General features: G+C 34.3%; 1 protein-coding gene, 1 non-coding gene and 1 pseudogene across 2 annotated transcripts; all 3 read right to left on the minus strand.

The window, feature by feature from the left end:
- Window positions 1-1,115: 1,115 nt before the first annotated feature.
- Window positions 1,116-1,305, minus strand: LOC129243313 (U2 spliceosomal RNA). Its single transcript, XR_008582288.1, has one exon. It is a non-coding gene; the product is annotated as a U2 spliceosomal RNA (small nuclear RNA).
- Window positions 1,306-2,083: 778 nt separating this feature from the next.
- LOC129243270 (U2 spliceosomal RNA) lies at window positions 2,084-2,258 on the minus strand (annotated as a pseudogene).
- A 7,356-nt stretch (window positions 2,259-9,614) lies between these two features.
- Window positions 9,615-18,962, minus strand: LOC129240939 (protein commissureless 2). The gene is made up of 2 exons (XM_054877017.1): window positions 18,098-18,962; window positions 9,615-10,671 (listed from the first exon to the last, which is right to left on the minus strand). Exons 1-2 carry the CDS (start codon window positions 18,579-18,581, stop codon window positions 10,100-10,102), a joined length of 1,056 nt encoding a protein of 351 aa, XP_054732992.1. The 5' UTR covers window positions 18,582-18,962; the 3' UTR covers window positions 9,615-10,099.
- Between the last annotated feature and the right edge of the window lie 990 nt (window positions 18,963-19,952).

Raw genomic sequence — 19,952 nt, forward strand, 5'->3', positions numbered from 1 at the left:
AGGACGAGCCTATAGCATGAAGTTGGCTACAAATATGGTCAACCCAGATGTAGGGGAATAGACTTCAGTCTAGGCCCTCCCGAAGTAATACAGCAAGTAGTCCCGGGACGGGGGTGTCTCCCCAGAAGAGGAGGATGGATTGTTTTAGTGGCCACACCACTCAACGCAGTAGACGACGATCGCTGTAAGTGCGAAGGCATTTTGAACTCTACCTCAACCACCAAGAAAAAAAGTCGGTGATTTGTTTTGTTCTTCCACTGCGAACAGAAGCCCCATCAATTCTCTCTAATTTGTAATTTCTAACAAGGAAGGGATCTAACATTTACTCATAACAGCAAGCAATATCATTTGATTTAGGATTCGCATGATCTATGCATATAAAAAAATTATACTTTTTTATATCCTATTAACTTAGATGAGCAGTTCTGGTGTATACACACACACATATGGATGTGCATAAATCAATGAGTTGCTCAAGCAATGATGAGTTTTGAACATAGACAAGTATTTGCTTTCTAAGTTTTGCAAGTTGTCCTATTCGTGTAAGGTTGCAGCTTTATCTTTATTCAAAAATTAAATATTATAATATATTAAAAAAATAAAAGTTATTTTTATTTAGTTCGTCGCTACGTTTATATCAACATATAATATAACACTTCGTAGCCAAGAGGGTCGCTTTTTCGTTTCACTTTTCCTCAAATCACTCCCAACGATTCTAAAGAAGTTTTCACTTCAAAAATACCAGTCTAACGGTTAGACGGGATAGAAGTGAAACCTTCCGTAAGACAAACTGAGAGAGAATGAGGCGAAAGCAGCATTAGGGGCGGGATAATTATAGGTTCATTATAATATTGCTATAAAGTTCATATTTTATTTTCTTCATTTTATTATTATTCATCCTCAATGTTTTCAATTTCAACAAATGATACGAGTGACTTATGATAGCTAAAATATGATTCAAATGCTTTGGTTTCGATGTTGTCAAAAAAAAAATACCCAAACGGACCGAAGAAACAGACTTTCAAATTTCTTCCATTTTCGTCTACTTGTATTCATATAAAAATGTATGTCTCTTCTCACCAAAGCTAAATGTATTAGTTTATTTCTTCTTGTATTTATTCAAGGCCGAAATCCCGGCGGTACTGCAATACCGGGCCAACCCATGGCAGAGGTGGACCAAGCCCTTAAAACACTCCGCCCATTTCCAAAAATCAGTTTAACATTTGTTGTCCTCCGATGGAGGATCTATCAGATGTTAAGCTACAAAGCTACACTTTGATCTTAGCCATAAGGCCGAGAAGCGATAACCATACACAACCAACAAACTCAATATATTTTCAATACATTTTCTAATAAACCTTTTGAGAATTCCACGCTCACAAAAATTAATGTACGAAATATTTATACCGATTCACTTAAACTGACTTTCAGTATCTAAACCAAACATAGAAAAGCCAACAAGCAACGGCGAGCTGTTTGATTTCATGTTCGTGCCTGTGTATGTGCGTTCATATCGCCACAGTGCATGACTACCAGCCTTGGCTGAGTACAGTAAAAAAATGTATTCGAGCGTATATATGTATGTATGTACGTTAGTGTGTTTGTACGATTGTGCTCTGCGCTCAGCTTTGAGTCGATTTTACTGTGCGCTGCGCAGGTTGGGGTATTCTTGCAGAATTTAAAGATGATTCACACACTGTCGACCGACTGGGTACAGTTGTCACAAGTGATGATATGTATAATTTTTATATGAAAAATCAAGGCGAATCTATTGAAGGTCTTTAGCAATAACACAGATGATTTGTTATTTTTTTCTTCAGCCGTGTACATTTGGATGTCAACACAAAATTGAATTACGAAACGTTTTACTTAGCTTAGTGTATGAATTCACCTTGGAGAAAATTCAATTTTCTTCTATAATAAAATTTTAATAAAAAAAACTGTTTTCAATAAATAATCAGAAATGTCCTACAATGCAAATTTCAAAAAAAAAAAAAATTCCATTTTCGTCTACTTGTATTCATATAAAAATTTATGTCTCTTCTCACCAAAGCTAAATGTATTAGTATATTTCTTCTTGTATTTATTCAAGGCCGAAATCCCGGCGGTACTGCAATACCGGGCCAACCCGTGGCAGAGGTGGACCAAGCCCTTAAAACACTCCGCCCATTTCCAAAAATCAGTTTAACATTTGTTGTCCTCCGATAGAGGATCTATCAGATGTTAAGCTGATAAGATAACCATACACAACCAACAAACTCAATACATTTTCAATGCATTTTCTAATAAACCTTTTGAGAATTACACGCTCACAAAAATTATTTATATCAACATATAATATAACGCTTCGTAACTAAATAACTTTTAGGCCAGCGACGACAGCATGACGCGGTAGCCGAGCGACTAGCAATGTGAGCTTCCGATCCAAAATCCTTGGTTCGAATCACAAGAAAAAATAAAAGTTATTTTTATTTAGTTCGTCGCTACGTTTATATCAACATATAATATAACACTTCGTAGCCAAGAGGGTCGCTTTTTCGTTTCACTTTTCCTCAAATCACTCCCAACGATTCTAAAGAAGTTTTCACTTCAATTATTTACTTTTTGTTGCCTCGAACCCTTCGTTAGCTGCCTCATCGAATGTTGCTCTAATGCCAAAAACCCCAGTGTATTTTTTCGTACGGAAAAGCTTTTCAAAACTGACTGCCTTTGGCGGGCCCTTTCATGCCTCCTTTGGGGCTTACGTCAAACTGTGAGGCACTCAATTTGTACTAAGAATTTCAGGAAAAAATGGCACTCAACACTTTAGCTCTGCCATATCACTTTTGCTTCGAGAAAAACGCGTTTCGCGACGGCCAAGACGTCGAAGGCCTGCGAGTCTCTTACTAAGTGTCAGAAATCTTAGAAACTATTGATTAAATTTGCTCGAAATTTCCAGAGAATATTTTCGAAATATTTATTATACTACAAAAAATGCAAACGCAATACAATAAATCTAAGTTCTTGAAAATTCTGACCCGCTTTTACGAGCAACTATTCACTTGCGCTCCTTCACGTTTGTGCGTTGAAATATATGTATATGCAAATGAATGTACGTATGTATATAGAATAGTGCAGAAATGTAAATGCCGATTTCTTGTTTACGATCGCATTACAATTAAATATCTCATCATTATTTATGCGTATTAAAAATAATCAACCTTGACGGATCGCCATCAAGTCTGGTCAGATTTCATAAATCGAAGACTTAAAACAAAAAGAAGAAAACAAACATGCATATATGTATGTATGTGTGTACATACTTACACGTAATGAAGTAGCAATTTCTAGAACGATGTCATTTTCACATGCTACACATACATACATACATACATACATATGTGCATGGTATACGAGTTCAAATGCGCTATGTAATCATGCATGCGTTCATCACCTGCAGAGCTCTTGGTAGGCTGAGTCTTTGACATGCATTTTGTTAAAATCTCCATTTATTTTATTGATTCCAAATTAGTAGTGAATTCACCTTAAACTCTTTTTGTATATTGAGTAATTATGTAAATATAAATCTATGTAAATTCGTATGCATCCGATGGAAAAGGCTACACGGCCGAAGCTCGCCCATGATAAATATTTTTTTTGAAATCGTTGATTAAAAAATGCATATGGAAAACATGTACATATGTATGAGGAGTTGGGCAAAATTTATTCATATAAAGATTGTTTTTTCGTTATTACTAAATAATAATCGTTTCAGTTTATTCGAATCAATAAAATAAATTATTTATAGAGTCAAACCACGTCAAGTGGGCCCCGAATTTTCCATCAAATTCCCGATTTTAAAATCAAATGCATTTTTGGATAGAGAATTTGTCACATAATAATTGCTGTGAATAGTTTTTTTTATTTCGCTTTTTGTTTATGTTATTAACAATTGAATTTTTTTGCGTGATATTCTTGTAAAATCAATATCTCAGAAACTACAATTGATATTTTGATGAAATTTATTTCGGTTACCGAAAAATGTTTACTCTACCGATTTAACGTCCAAAGACTGTGTATTTGTTGAAACAATAATTTTTAACAATGATTTTTATGAAAAATCGCAATTATTTTTGCGTTCTTCACGCTCTAAATGGGCAATATTACAGTCAGATTAAGCGCACAATGCTCACCTTTAATAATCTGTAAAAAAAACTTTGTTCATCCAATCCGTTCTGAAGATATCGAATTTTTTGTCAGTCAAGGCACTACGTACGAAAACGAACTTGCATGAACATGGCTTTGCAGAGTCGTACAATCGCCGCAACTTCTAGTGTCAGTGTGCTGTGAGTATGTTGTCTATGCTTTGAGGTTAGAAAAAAATTATTATGTATTGTTATGAAAATGGTTCGACCTGATGAGTGTTGCAGTCCGTTGGGGGAAAAAGTCATAATTGCATACGTCATAATTTATTCCAAATAACCGCTCACTGGGATGTGAAATTCAAACAATATATCGGTAAATACGTTTGCAAATCATGTCGTATGAAGAGACATAGAGATGGAAGTGTTACTGAAAGTGCAGCGTATATACGTCCAAGTCCACAGTGGGTATAATCTTCATATTTATATACATATATTGTGCATTGAATAGTTATTATTTAGGCAAATAAAGTCAATTAGTTCTCAAAATTTGTGACAGAAAATTTTGATTAATTTATTCTAGTCCTGACCAAGGAGCAGAAAACGATGAGTCTGAAGTTTCTTCTGATGCAGAAGAATGTTCGGATAGTGAAGCTAATTTTGAAAACCAGGAAATTCAGAATGACCTAAAATTAGAAAAGGTGAACAATATTTTACAGGAACTTGGCGAACCGCCAATAAAAAAAGACGTTTTTCAAAATTAAGTGATATGAATGTCAAAGAGATAATAGCAGAAATCATCAACGAAAAAAGGTGCGTTTAAATCGATAGATTTTGTTTTTTGTTTGCAAAAAGATCATGATGCACATGAAAAAAAATTTCCAAACGCTTCAATGAGGCAATAGCTATAAAAAAACGCGGCAATTTCATCACTTCAAACCTGCAAGTAACAAAAAGATTCGAAGTAAAATCTTCTCCGAGGACACATCTTGTTTCGAGACTATTATTACTAATTAAATTTTGTATGTTTTCATGTAGATATGGATGTATGTAATAAAAATTCTAGTAATGAAACACCTCATTTTTGAATTCTTAATCCTTTTGTATGTCTTTTTTAAGTGCTACACGTTTTAGCGTATGATCTCATGGGACAATGCAAGGCCAACTGCGAAGCGCGTCGCGTTGCACCAAACTATACTGCGCTTCAAAACTTTACACAGTTTGACAAAAAATTCGATATCTTCAGAACGGATTGGATGAACAAAGTTTTTTTTACAGATTATTAAAGGTGAGCATTGTGCGCTTAATCTGACTGTAATATTGTCCATTTAGAGCGTGAAGAACGCAAAAATAATTGCGATTTTTCATAAAAATCATTGTTAAAAATTATTGTTTCAACAAATACACAGTCTTTGGACGTTAAATCGGTAGAGTAAACATTTTTCGGTAACCGAAATAAATTTCATCAAAATATCAATTGTAGTTTCTGAGATATTGATTTTACAAGAATATCACGCAAAAAAATTCAATTGTTAATAACATAAACAAAAAGCGAAATAAAAAAAACTATTCACAGCAATTATTATGTGACAAATTCTCTATCCAAAAATGCATTTGATTTTAAAATCGGGAATTTGATGGAAAATTCGGGGCCCACTTGACGTGGTTTGACTCTATAATTTTTTGTGTTATATTTCTTGTTTTTTTTTGGGGAACAGATACATACAAGTTACAGTAATTGACCTAATTGTTTTCAAATTGCTTGTTCGAATTATTTAAAAATAAATTAATAAACAACAAAACTCGTATATTTACAAATAGTTGGACAGGCCAATTTGTTCTGCTAGCTTTTGATTTGTGGTATTAATTTACTTAGGCATCACTAAGAAAGGGCCTGGACTATTCCTAAGTAATGGAATATAATATTGTTGCATCATTTTTGTTTTATTTTCTTCTTTATTGACTCAACATTTGCTTGTGTTCAGATAAAATACGATTGCCACTCTTAAGCAGCTTAGAGAAAAAAAATTGTAAAAGGGAATCGTGTGGGCCAAAATCTTACACTTTTGAACAACGTTCTTGCAATACCGAGTGGGTCTGCGCTGGCCTATCATTCGGGTGGTTTCGAGGTAGCGCACTCTATGGGCATGCAATATAAAAAAAAAGAAAAAAACTCCTAATAACCAGTAGACGGGCAATAGCGCATACCCGAATCCATTTCTGTCACGGAAAGCTACTCAAAAAACACAACTTTTTTCTTTTAGGTTGAGAGGCTGCATAAAAATGCTGTTTAAGGAAGCCTCAGTTTCTTGTTAATAGGACAAAAATTCTCTCGAAAAGCCTGTCATAGTTGAGATATAATCATCGCGGGATTAGTCTTCTAAATATCGTCTATAAGGTTCTAGCAAGCGTATTGTGTGAAAGACTGAAGCCCACCATCAAGCAACTGATTGGACTTTATCAGGGTGGCCTTAGACCTGGAAAATCCACCATCGACCAAATATTTACAATACGTCAAGTCTGAAAGGAGAATCGACACACACCATCTTTTCGTCGATTTCAAAGCTGCATTCGACAGTACGCAAAGAAATTACCTTTTTGCTACGATGTCTGAATTTGCTATCCCCACAAAACTGATACGGCTTTGCAAGATGACGTTGCTCAACATCAACAGCGCCGAGGGACCTCACCGAGCCTTTTGATACCAAACGAGGTTTCAGACAGGGTGACTCGCTGCCGTGTGACCTCTTTAACCTAATGTTGGAGGGGATCGTACGAGCCGCAGAACTTAATCGCTCAGGTACAATATTTTACTCGTATAAGAGCGTACAGTTACTGGCGTGTGCCGATGATATTGACATCATCGGCCTTAACAACCGCGCTGTTAGTTCTGTCCTCTTTAAACTGGATGAAGAGGCAAAGTGAATGAGTGTGGTGGTGAACGAGGACAAAACGAAGTACCTCCTGTCTTCAAACAAACAGTCGGCGCACTCGCGTATCGGCATTCACGTCACTATTGACAGATATAATTTCGAGGTTGTAAAAGACTTCGTATATTTAGGAACCAACATTAACACCGATAATAATGTCAGCCTGGAAATTCAGCGTAGAATCTCTCTTGCCAACAAGTGCTACTTTGGACTAAGTAGGCAACTGAGCAGTAAAGTCCTCTCTCGACGAACAAAACTAACACTGTACAAGACTCTCATCATGCCCGTCCTAACGTATGGCGCAGAAGCGTGGACGATGACAACATCCGATGAAGCGACGTTTGGAGTGTCCGAGAGAAAGATTTTGCGTAAGATTTTTAGACCTTTCCACGTTGGCAACGGCGAATATCGCAGACGATGGAACGATGAGCTGTATGAGCTTTACGACGATATAGACATAGCACAGCGAATAAAGATCCAGCGGCTTCGTTGGCTGGATCATGTCGTGCGAATGGATGGATGCGGTATCAACTGGTGGTAGCAGAGGAAGAGGAAAGCCTCCTTTGCGTAATCAGGTGGAGAAGAACTTGGCTTCATATCAAGAAACGACTGGCACGTTTGGTTAAACTCGGCCAAAATCGTTTAAGATGTTATCGCACCAATCAATAAGAAGAAGACCAAGTGTCATACTACAGTTAGAATTTTCAAAAAATCAATTTTTTTTCTTAATGTACATATATTTAAAAATACGTACAGAAGATTTAATATCGTTCCGGAGGATATTTTCGAAGTTACTTCAACGAGATCTGTTTGGTTTGTTAATTTCAGAGGATCCAGTTCAGAGATATAGTAGCCACCGTAAAACGCTTTTTTTTGAGAGCAACTCCTGGAGATCAGCTGTAGCTCCTTTTCAAATAAATAGTTTTACTAATACATAGTCTTAAAATACAGTTAAAATATAACATAATATGTATACAAATTTTTAGATCAATAAATTTAAAAGTTTTGTCAGAAAAAATTCTGAAAAATTCGCTTTCTTCGGTCTTCTAAAGTTACACCCAACATAGAACGGCCAATGAAAATTTAAACGCGTTTTTCTCAAAACGACTTTTCTGAACACGGTGGCGTCGATTTCTCGAAGACTTATGAACCGATTTTAATTTTTGTTTTTAATTTTTGTACATGTATTGGCTACAGTCGTATATAGCCGTTTTTAGAAATTAATATTTTTTCAAGCCTTTCGAAAACAAAAAAAGGGTAAAAACACAAATTCATTTTTCAAACCTGCACCATTTTCTCAGAAAAAGTAAAAGAAAAAACCGCCACGCACAACGATAGCCATTGATGTATAGATTAAGAATTTTTTGGTTTTTTGCTTTCAGATGATTTTTCACCGCTGTATCGTGGTCACCAGGGTGCATCAGTCTTTTATGACGTCATTGCATTAATATTGAAACTTGGAATTTGAAAAGGTCGAGCCAAGGAGCACCAGGAGATTTGGTGGCTCCTAAAACACTCAAGCTAAAAAGCTCATTGTATTTGAAGCTCTGGAAAGGGGTAGATAGTCAAGGAGGGAAGGAGAAAAGTACCAGAAAAAGAGATAGGAAAGAATAGAGCCAGAGAGTCCTGTGAGAATTTTTCAGATTCTTTGGTAAATCTGTAAATATCCTCCAGTTTTAGAGAACGAATATTACTCATTCTCATGACATCGAAGCTCAAAACTCGTAGCCTTGCTCTAGCAAAGGTAGGACACTCACAGAGAAAGTGCTCAGTGCTATCCGCCTCCTCCAAGCATGACAGGCACATTGGGTCATCAATGATTCCAATGGTGGTCATATGCTAACCCCATGGGTTGTGTCCTGTAATTATAGCGACCATCAACCGGAGGTCTTTCCTTCCAAGTTTTAGTAGAAAGTTTGACAGTTTTCTCTTCGGACTTTTCACAAAACACTTTGCAATTCTGCAGCGTTCTAGACCGGACCATCGCTCTTTATGTAGATTGCCTACATAATCGCTGATCCCGTTCATGATTCCTGCGGAACTGATTCCGAGTATTGGCTCTGGCCCCTGTGGGGGCACCCCTGTTCCACGGTTGGCCAATTCATCGGCAATTTCGTTTCTTGAACACCGGAGTGTCCCGGAACCCATATAAGTACAAGCCTGTTTTGTCTTGCGACAGAATTAAGCTTCTTCTTACATTCTTGAACAATCTTTGAGGTTTGCTTAGCGTTCTCCAGGGCCTTCAGTGCAGCCTGACTGTCACTGAAAACTCCAATCATATTATGCATTAATATTAATAACAATTGTAATTTTTAATATTTTTTAATAAAAATGTGTGTCAGTGTAGTTGAATATATGTTAAATAAATTATAATTTGTCCGATTCTCAAATAATCTTCCCTACTTATAAAAAAATGCATGAAAATCACTTAATTTTCACGCGTTCACAGTGGTGTTCCCCCTTAGTGCAGAAGAAAAACGCAATCATTTTCGAAATTTGTTTCATATTTTATTTAAGGAATTCGTATAAATTTAAAGCTATAAAAATAAATAAATGCATGGGATGATTTACTACAAAATATAAATCTACATACATACGTACATATTTATAAGTATTTGTTTCACAGTCAAATTCTATTTACAAAATTTCTGATTTAACTTACAAGTACATAGTAAAAATTGTGATTCGAAACTGGTAACTAACCCTACCTAATTTTTAAATTAAGCAGTTGTGCGTAGGAATCACAGCAGTTTCGAGAAAGCATGCGCGGCAAAGACAACTTCTCTAGCTTTTAATTTCTCCAATAATTACATTTTCGTCCTGCATAAAAATCTTACACATACACACTTAATGTTTGAGTCTACGTAGGTATGTAAATAAATATAATTAAACTAAGTACAACAACATTCAGCTATTTAAACAATATCACAGTTGTGTTTCAACAGTTCGCAAACTGTCAAACTTCTATACTTAAGTGTCACTCCACTGACAATTGCGGAACTTCTCAAGTCTTCTGTAGTCGGGCAGCAGCTAGTTTTTATGCGCCAGTCAGACTTCACTGAATGATGCTGTTGGTGTTGCCACTCTTGGCTGCATTGCTATTGTTGTTGTTGTTTCCTTAACTGTTGCCACGGAGTTTGATGTTGATGGGCTTGTATGCTTTTCTTTCGCTTGTTCTGTGGATGCGGCAGCTGACTTCTCACTGGCATCTGTCAATGTGACATTTGTTGAACACAACAGGTTGTGATAGACATTGGCGGCCTCCTCATAAGTTGGCAAAACAGCGTAAGCCTTACCATCGGCCATTACTATGCCCGCTGGCGTTGTTGTTTGCTGTGACAGCAATGGTGTCGTCACTTCGACGAGTTGTGACTGAGGTGATTGTGGAGGCTTTTGTTGCTGCTCATTCGAGACTTTTTCATTTGCATGAAATATGCTAAAGACGCTGGGATGCACAATGAGGCAAGATTGTGGGGACTTATTGAGCAACTCAAGTGCAGCTTCGTAGGAAGGCAGCCCTGAGACGAGCGTATATTCGGGCACGGGATCTTCGAAATCGGGATGCATTTTAGTAGTTTCATTGTCGAGCGCGTTGCGTGATTGCGTGACGGTACTGCGATCTGTAAGTAGGAAAAGAAGGATGGAGTTGAAATAAGTTGGCATATTTTAATAGTACATTTTTTTATATTTTTTTTTATATATAAAGGAATAAGGGACTAATTTACTTCAAAAAGTAATGACTAGTAGCAACATCTGTTAAATTTTTAATCAGAAAATAAGAAATACAATAAAGAGTAGAGGCACTAAGCATTTATGTATGTATCTGTGTATGTATGCACCTAGTCACGTTATCATGCGGTATTCTTTGATGTGATCTAACGAAATTTTTCGAAAATAATCGCGTTTTTTTTATATTTTAGTTGCTTATTTATTTTTTTATTTTCATATTTTAGCGGCATTCTAACGAATTCTATTTTGATTTGTACGTATCATTTTGAATACTTTGAAGTTTATACTCGAAGAGTTGAAGAATCAAAACAAAAGCAAAAACAAAAATAATAATAATTAGCAAATTTTTAATGAATTAATCTGCGCTTACTCATAATTCGTAAGCTGTGAATATGCAAATTTATATACGTCTACGGGTGAACTCACAATGATAGTGCACAGTAGCAATATGAAATTTGCCGACAACCTTGAGCTCACTTTACCGTTAAAGAGCAGCCAAATCCCAAAAACAAAAAACTAATAAAAGTGAAAATAAACATAGAACATTAGATTTGACATCAGCCAGTTAGTGACGTAGTCAAAAGTCAAGGAACGCTTTATCAATGTTCGGCAGCTGTTATTCAACAAAAATAACCCAGTACGAGTTATCAATAAATAAATACATTAATTTAAAATTTAGCCGCCCGGACTCAAGAAAGAACGTTTTCTTTTTCCTGATGCTACCCCTTGACTTTATTCTAGGGCTAAAAAATGATATTCTTTTTTTTTTTTTGATATGCCCTTTCATGTAAATTTGTTACAAAACGCTTATGCACCACCTTGATCAAAAAGTTTCCGGATCAACCGCCAGCTGACGCTCTAAGATAACTGATTTGAGTTCTGTTTTGTGTTTTTGTTGGTAGCCACATCTGTGATTAGTTTAGGTAAGGTTGAATGGGTTGTCCTGTGGGACACACGCAGGCTCATAGCGCATTGAGATGCCGCGTATGGAACTTTTCCTTATTTTTCCTAAAACTAGTGTGTACTTATCAGAAATTTTAGAAAATCTTTGATTTGTGAATATTTCAGCTTAGCAGAGATTCTGTGCGTTTAGCGTTGAGAGTCGGCCACAATTACCTGTGGTTAACATTCCGATAAAAATTGTACCGCCATTCTGTGACATTTGCAAAAGTTACGCCGTTTTGAGTTAATCTATGCACTTGTTTTGGATTTATCATGCACTAGTTTTGGATTTTTTACAGCTTTAAAAATGGATTTGAATTTGCAACAACGAGTTTGTATTAAATTTTGCGTTAAAAATTGATTCAATGATGCGGAATCCTTAGAAATGTTGGGAAAATGTTTTGGGATACCCTAAAGAAAATAACTTGGGATACGAGTGGCAAGAACGCTCGAACAGAGGTCGTGAGTCCATCGAGGAAGACGAAAGTAGTGGCAGGTCGTCGACATAGAAAAGTGATGAAAGCATCAATAATGTGAAAAGTTACAATCAGAGAACTAGCAGTGGACTTGAACACTGCTTATGGATCCATTCAGGGCATTGTAGTTGATGATTTCAGTTTGCGTCGTGTTGCTGCAAAGTAGGTCCTAAAGCACTAAATTTCCAGTAAAAAAGGGACCTCGTTGATATCGCCAAAGACGCGTGAATTGATGATTACGATACGCAATCCAGACATCAGGCGAGTGAGTGGAGAGCTCCGAATGAACCAAGACTAAAAAAACCCTTTCTTTTTCAGTCAACAAAGAAAGCTATGCTCTCGGTTTTTATAGATAACAAAGGTATTGTGCACCACGAATTTTGGCCAGAAGGTCTGAGAGTTCAGAAGAACTATTATTTTGCCATTATGAGACGTTTACGTGAAGCAATTCGCCAAAAAAGAAAGGTTTTGTGGAAAAACAACTCGTGGATTTTGAACCATGATAACGCACCCTATCATTATCCCTGAATTTTTGACCAATACCGAAACGAATAGCATCCAACAGCCATCGAAGTCAACTGATTTCGCTCCCTGCAATTTTTTTCCGTATAATCGACTCAAAAACCTACTATGGGGAAGGCGTTTTAAGAGCCGAAAGGAAGTAATGCAAAGATCGAAGATGGCTCTGATGGCTATACCAGAAATACTTATAGAGTTCCAGCAATGTTTCGCGAGCTGGTTCAAACGCTGACATTAGTGCGTTGCTATTGGTGGGTTGTACTTTGAACGTGATAATATTATTTTTGAGGAAGGAACTTGTATTTTGAATTTTCCGAATATAATACGGGAACTTTTTGAACAAGGTACAAATGTATAATTGGCGCTTGCACCCTTCTTCATTGGGTATTTGCCCTAGCTTTTCCTCTTATTTGTGGTGTAAGTCCTGATACTTTTTCACAAATGGAGGACCTAGAGTTTTATACCGACTTCGCACGGTGGATTTTTGTAAGAGGGAATACACGTAGCAAAACATTCTCTTCAGCACTCAAAATAATATAGAAATTATGAGAAGTAGCGAAAATGCCGAAAACTTTATTTTGAGCTCCAAAATACTTCAAATTAACTGTACTTGAAAGGTAGATACTTTTTGTCATGAAGTAATCATTTGATCTGATCACATGATCAGCACACATGTCTTTCATATAACCACGGTAAGTTTTAATTGAGATACCCATGATTTCGTGCACATAGCTCCCAAAGATATCTAAGAATGCTGAGCTTGCTGAATGCGTTAGTAATATTTATTTCTCTCGAAATAGTTTTGTCTTTGAAGTTGTCATGAAATGAGATCACTTCATATGATCGCATCATTTACCTAATATATCTTCTATTGGGTGCAATTCATTCACAATAATAGATTTCCGTTTAGCATATAACGATATCAAACACATAAATGCAATTAAAATGAAGTATATCGAGCATATGATGAGATTATGTGATAAGATCATATGATGAGATCAAATGATGAGATTATGTGGTAAGACCATATGATGAGATCATATGGTGAGATAATGTGGTAAGATTATATGGTGAAATCATATAATGCGGTTTAACGTTCATTTCAATGCAACTTCAAAAGAATATATCTTTTTAATTTGAGGCAAGTGTATCAGCACATATGTACATACTTATATGTATATGTATACCTCAAAAAACTTAGGGAACTAAGTAAATATACGTCAATCATGTGATGATGTGCTCATATGATCATAAGATCAGATCAAGCGACCATTTGTTTGGCAACTTTAAAGCTGCATATCTTTCTTTTCAGGAACTAAACGGAGAAAATATACCTTATCATCATGTTAAGCATATCTTTTAGCATGTTTGAGGGCTATGCCGGCCGAGTGTTACCGGTTTGAACGAGCATAATGCAATCAGCCAATGATAATAATAATAATTAATTGCTATAGCGGGAATGAAATCGGCAAAGGATAGTTGAGAAAAGTATAGTTCGTGACGTTGAGAGGAGTATGGCAAAGTTATTGTGAGCTGTTAAGATAGTTATTAATTTGTTTTTTTTTTTGCTGATTATTTACTTAATAACTTGTTTTTGTTATGATTCATTTCATTCAATCATCATTACTTTTAGTCTTATGAACTCCAATCAGATTTATTCCGAAATCTTCTTCTTCGCGATAGCCGCTTACGCGATGGTGCCCCAATTTAATAAAGCGCGTCAGTCGTTTCTATCTCTTGAAACGAATAATAAAGATGTTTTTAATTACTGATTAATTGATAGTAACTTTTTATATGAGATTATTGGCAGTAGTGAAAAGTTTTTGTGTAATTATCCGCCTTATCTAGGCTTATAATATAAGTCACTGATTTTTTGTGTCAGTCACGTGCTTCAAAATGTGTTGTAGTCAAAAGGTGATAAGAAAAAAAAAACAAAAATAAAAAAAGGAATCATAAACATCGAAACAAAAAATAAAAAAAAAACAGAACAATATAAAACATGAAAGCAAATAATCGCAATCAATAACTAGTTAACGTCCCATTATCAAGTGTCGTAAACCAAATCATTAGTCGAATTTTAATCTTAACTGGCATACATACATATATATACATACACATACATACATATAAATACATATACATATGTACAAATGTACTTTAAACAATTGGCAAGAACTTGTTAGTCGTCACGTCTCACTTTACCTAATCAACTGACCTAAATTCATTGAGTTAATTTCACTTTTGACCATTTCGTATAAATTTTGCATTTATTATTCAAACAGTAATATAAAAATCGCATTTGCGCGCACGAAAAATGGTAAAGCATATTGTAAAAATAGTTATGTTTGTATACTTATAAACAGTCGCACATATCTACAATGTGTCTATGGCTTATAGCCAAATACACATATCGCACTTGTTACGTTAAAGCGTAACAACTCAAAATTTCCAAATTTTAGTTTTTTGCAAGAAAACAATGTACAGTGGTCATCTCTACACACTGTAAAAATCGTTCAGTGGTTTGTCTAGTCTTTCGTTAAAAAAACCGTTATGACTCTCTTTTTGTTTTCAGAATGACTTTTTTGTCTCACCTAAAGTGTTACATTTTTAGTTGTCTCCAAGTGTTTTAACAAATTTGTGTCACATAAACTGTAACATTTTGAATTGTGCCTGTTTACAACCAAACGGTTTGTTTAAAATATACCACTAAGTGTATAAAAAAATTTCAGGAAAAGAGTAACAACTCAAAAATGTGTTATTTTAGCGCAACTACTAAACAAATAAGAACGAAACAACCGTTATATTCTTTTCAATGATATTTTCGTGCAATTACATATTTTTTCCTTGTAATATATTATTAATATTTACGGAAACAGTTTTTCGTCTCTACTGAAAATGTTCAGATTTTGAGTTGTTACGCTTTAACGTAACAAGTGCGATATGTGCGCTTGAATGGTGTTAGTATGTTGAGAAATCGTAGCCAAATAGGCACAGCTGAATGAAAATGCAAACACACACGTGTGCGTATGTACGTTTAAGAGTCTCGAGGAAGGCGTATGCAACTATGTATGAAAGTGCAAGCAGCTAACCGCATAAAGTAAACATAAATATTGGCATTATCAATACGCCAATTGCAGTTGGGCAAGCACGAATATGAATTCTCTAAAATTAGTAGGTTGGCGTTGCTTGTTGTTTGGTGCTGTGGCTCAAGGTGAGATACGAATACAACAATGTAATCAACCTGCGTTCAAATTGGTGAGTATGCACAAGCGCATATTAATAAATAAATATTTTCGGATTTAAGCTCAAAATGAACAAGAAGAAGAAGACAGCCGTAGCAGTGGGTATTTGCGTGTGACATATCGGCTGTAAGGCCTGAGTTCGAGCTGTGCCTTCAATGTTAAATGATTTACTAGACAATGGCAAGCCCACCGGCGTATTTCTGCTATTATATATTTATTTATTTAATTATATGGAATATAATTACAAATAATTGCATTACAGTAGTAAGGCACCTAGCTTTTGGGGCTATCGGCCTAATGCTGTTATAGAAAAGGCAACTGCTGTTCAGAGCGGCATACAATTAAAGAGCGTTCTTATGCTTCTAGGACAATGCCAAGACGCTATTTAATAACAAAAAGTAAATAAACAGATGTAAAGCTTAAGTAAACTTTGCTAGTTTTGTTTGATTTAATTTAGGTAAAATTTTATTTAATTAAAATATAGTTTTAATTTTATATTATTTTATTCAATTTATTATTTTCTTATTTCATCTCACATTATTTCGTTTTGTTTTACATTTATTTGATTTAATGTACTTACAATAGTATTTAATTAAAATAAAGTTTAATTTTTATATTATTCAATTTAATTTATTATTTTTAAAATTTCTTTTTTATGTTATATTTCGTACCTTATCATTTCATTTTATTTTACCTTTATTTGATTGAATTTAGTGAAAATTTTATTTGGCTTATTTGATTTAATTTAGGTAAAATTTTATTTAATTAAAATATAGTTTTAGTTTTCTTATTTCTCTAATTTATTTATATTTTTATATATTTTTATTATTTCTTTAATTTTTTTATATTTTATTTCATCATACATCATTTTGGTTTTATTTTATAATACATTTGTTTTATTTTATTGAATATTGATGCATTTGACTTTATTTCACTTTATTTTTTTACTTGTTCAATTTGAATGGATTTCGTTTAATTCTTTTTTCTTTTTTTATGTTTGTTATTTCATTTCGTTTTATTTTATATTAATTTATGTTCACTACTTTTTTAATTATTTAATTAATTAATTCTTTTTATGCATAATTACTTCGTTTAATTTTAAATCATTTTAATAAATTTCTTTACTTTTGTTTATTATTTTATTTCATATTATTTTATTTTATTTAATTTCATTTATTTATATAATATTATTTCATATATATATTTATTTTTATTTTATTCGGATTTATTTATTTTTTAATTCTTTAAGTTTACATTTTTTAAATATTGTTTCATATTTAATATTTTATTTTTTGTTGCTTTCCTTTTTTTATTTCATTCCTTTTTAATACATTTTCTTGTTTACTTATTTTTTATATTTTATTGTTTCATTTGGTTTTACTTTATTTTATTTCATTTTAATACATTTATTTCTCTATTATTTTTTTCATATTACTTTATTCAATTTCATTTTATTTAATTAATTTATTTTTATTTTACTCGCATTTATTTTATTTTTAATTTGAATGAATTTTTTCCTTTTTATTTTATTTTACTCGCATTTATTTTATTTTTAATTTGATTTAATATTTATTTTCTTTGATTCTTTTCCTTTTTATTTTATTTTGTTGTAATGATATTTTTGTTTATATATTTTTTATATTTTATTATTTCATTTCCCTTTATTTTATTTAAACTTCTTTCTCTCTTTTTTATTTATTTTTTTTATTTTTGATTTTTATTTCATTTCATGTTTGCGCATTCTTTTGTTTACTTAGATTTTGAATTTCACTGTTTTATTTCATGTTGCTTTCTTTTTATTTCTTTCTTTTTTTTATTTATTTCTGTTTTCTATTCCATTGCGCTTTAATCAATTTTATATATTTTACCATTTAATTTAATTCTATTTCATTTGTATATTTCTATTTTACTCAGGTTTATTTAATTTTTGTTTTTTAATTTATTTTTCTTTATCTTATTTCTTTTACTGAATCTAACTTTATTTCATTCAATTCCATCTCCCAAACTTTTTGTTACAATACCCATTTTCATCACTTTCCCTGCACACGCGGAACTAATTAGTCCTCTATTCAAATACAAATATTCCCAACTATTCAATTTCCTTTTCACAACCACTTCATAAACAAATATCTACTTACAATTACTTTTCCATGTCCGGAACTGATGGTACAGGAAGCACGAGCAAATGCAGAACACCATCGAGATGAGAATCAGTGTTAGCACAATTCCAATCCACACTTCATTCATAAACTTGTCGTACTCCACTTGGCGTTGGAGCTCATCCATGGCGTCAATACCAGATGAATCAATAATGACGTGATTCGGTGGGGACATGCGAAACAAATCCATACTTTTTTCCTCTCCAACCGAACTATCCACACCCGGTGAATTATCGATTTTAATGTATTTCCTCAATTGTATAGAATTAAGTAGGGTAGCGCCAATTCTTTGCAAAATTTCACTTGATGGACTAATTGTAGTTGAAGAAATATCTAGTGTGGACACTGTGGGCGTGGCAGTTATGCTTGTTTTACTGCCTTCGAGTATTTGCTGCGCGTACCCATCCAAAGGTGGGAATTCGTGTGGCAGTTCGAAATTCAATGAGCGTGTCAGACCATCCATATTCGCGTTTATACGGCTTACGGCAAAAAAAAAGCTACGTCTGTATATACTGCAGTAGGTAACAATATCACTTTCTTAGGTCGCCGACTTCACTTTACTGCATTTACTCACAACAAAGTGTAAATGAATTGCGTTTTGTGTACTTTCGGTTTTTCTTTTTGCAATTTATTAATTATTTCTTTTGTGTAATTACTTTATCAGTGTGGTTTATTAATTTTCTCCAGAAGTATTTTCGTGCAATCAAGGCTTTTTCATATCTCAGATACTTTGTAAATATTTTATTTGCTTCTCCTTTGTTAAATTGCTTTCGTGTTATAAATTGACTTTACGACTTTTCTCAGCATATTTAATTTCACTGCGCGCAACACTGGCGAATACGTCCGTAACTAACGCAATCTCTATTTAAACTGTTTTCCACAGCGTAAATACGCATCCATAATGTACGGCTCTCTGGCCTGTTACAAGAAACACAAATGCAGCACACAAACGCAACTATGCGCCAGACTCTCATTACGCTGCTCGAGGAGAGGCGCTCCGTATTCTAGCTTGCCAATGATCTGCCACAGCAGTTTGAGTATTTTTCAATTGCGTTATCAGCATGAAAACATTTTGTAATAGATTTCTAGCATACAATCGGATTGGGCGAGCGTTTGCTCTCCACAAACTATTGCACGATCGCTCATGCACTCTTTGAACTCACAATCGATCAGCAGTGCCGTGAGTACAGCAACCGGCTACCTGTTTTTTGTCAATTCCCCAGCTTTCCTCACTATTTGCGGCGTGTCTTTTAGGCATTGCTTTTCATTTTATTCGTGACGCTGAATTTATAACAAAGACCTAATTTTCTTCTGAAAATGGATTTCTGTCAGTTTAACTGCTCTTTCCGCTGTGCAACATGCATACCCCTGCTCCACCACCGTCTGCCACTTTCCTTGCCGTGCGAGTATTACCGTCTGTTCTTGCTCATTTGCCGCTCGGTTACGCACCAACGAGCATCAGCTAGAATATCTATCCATTCTTCTGCTCTTCTTCTATCATTTCCTTGTAGATGAATGGACGGTTGGATGGATGGGAAATGTTCTATTATTCCGTTTCTTATGCATATGTTTTTATAAGTACGTATGTATGTACTTATGCATTTAGGTAGCTACTAACACGCAGACACAATGTGTTGTTCTTGCTTTTTTATTGCTTGTTCGTGTAAAACCATGAAATGATCTTATTCTCTAAAATAATTCCAAATATTCCTTTTTGAAATATCTCTGTTTGTGCTAATGCTTGTGGGTATACTTTCGGAGCAATTAGAAGGGAAGAAGAATTTTTAACAATAGATTCAAATTATGTGGCCCATAATTGGCGTTACAAAACAAT

The sequence above is a fragment of the Anastrepha obliqua genome, chromosome 3 (genome assembly GCF_027943255.1).
Source record: "Anastrepha obliqua isolate idAnaObli1 chromosome 3, idAnaObli1_1.0, whole genome shotgun sequence".
NCBI lineage: Eukaryota > Metazoa > Arthropoda > Insecta > Diptera > Tephritidae > Anastrepha > Anastrepha obliqua.

Bases quoted from the DNA above. Each gene is read 5' to 3' on its own strand.
- LOC129240939 (XM_054877017.1), bottom strand. From the start codon at position 18,581: ATGGATGGTCTGACACGCTCATTGAATTTCGAACTGCCACACGAATTC. The intron at 10,672-18,097 runs GTAAGTAGATAT...TCCTACTTACAG, and splicing joins CCGGACATGGAAAAGTAATT to ATCGCAGTACCGTCACGCAA.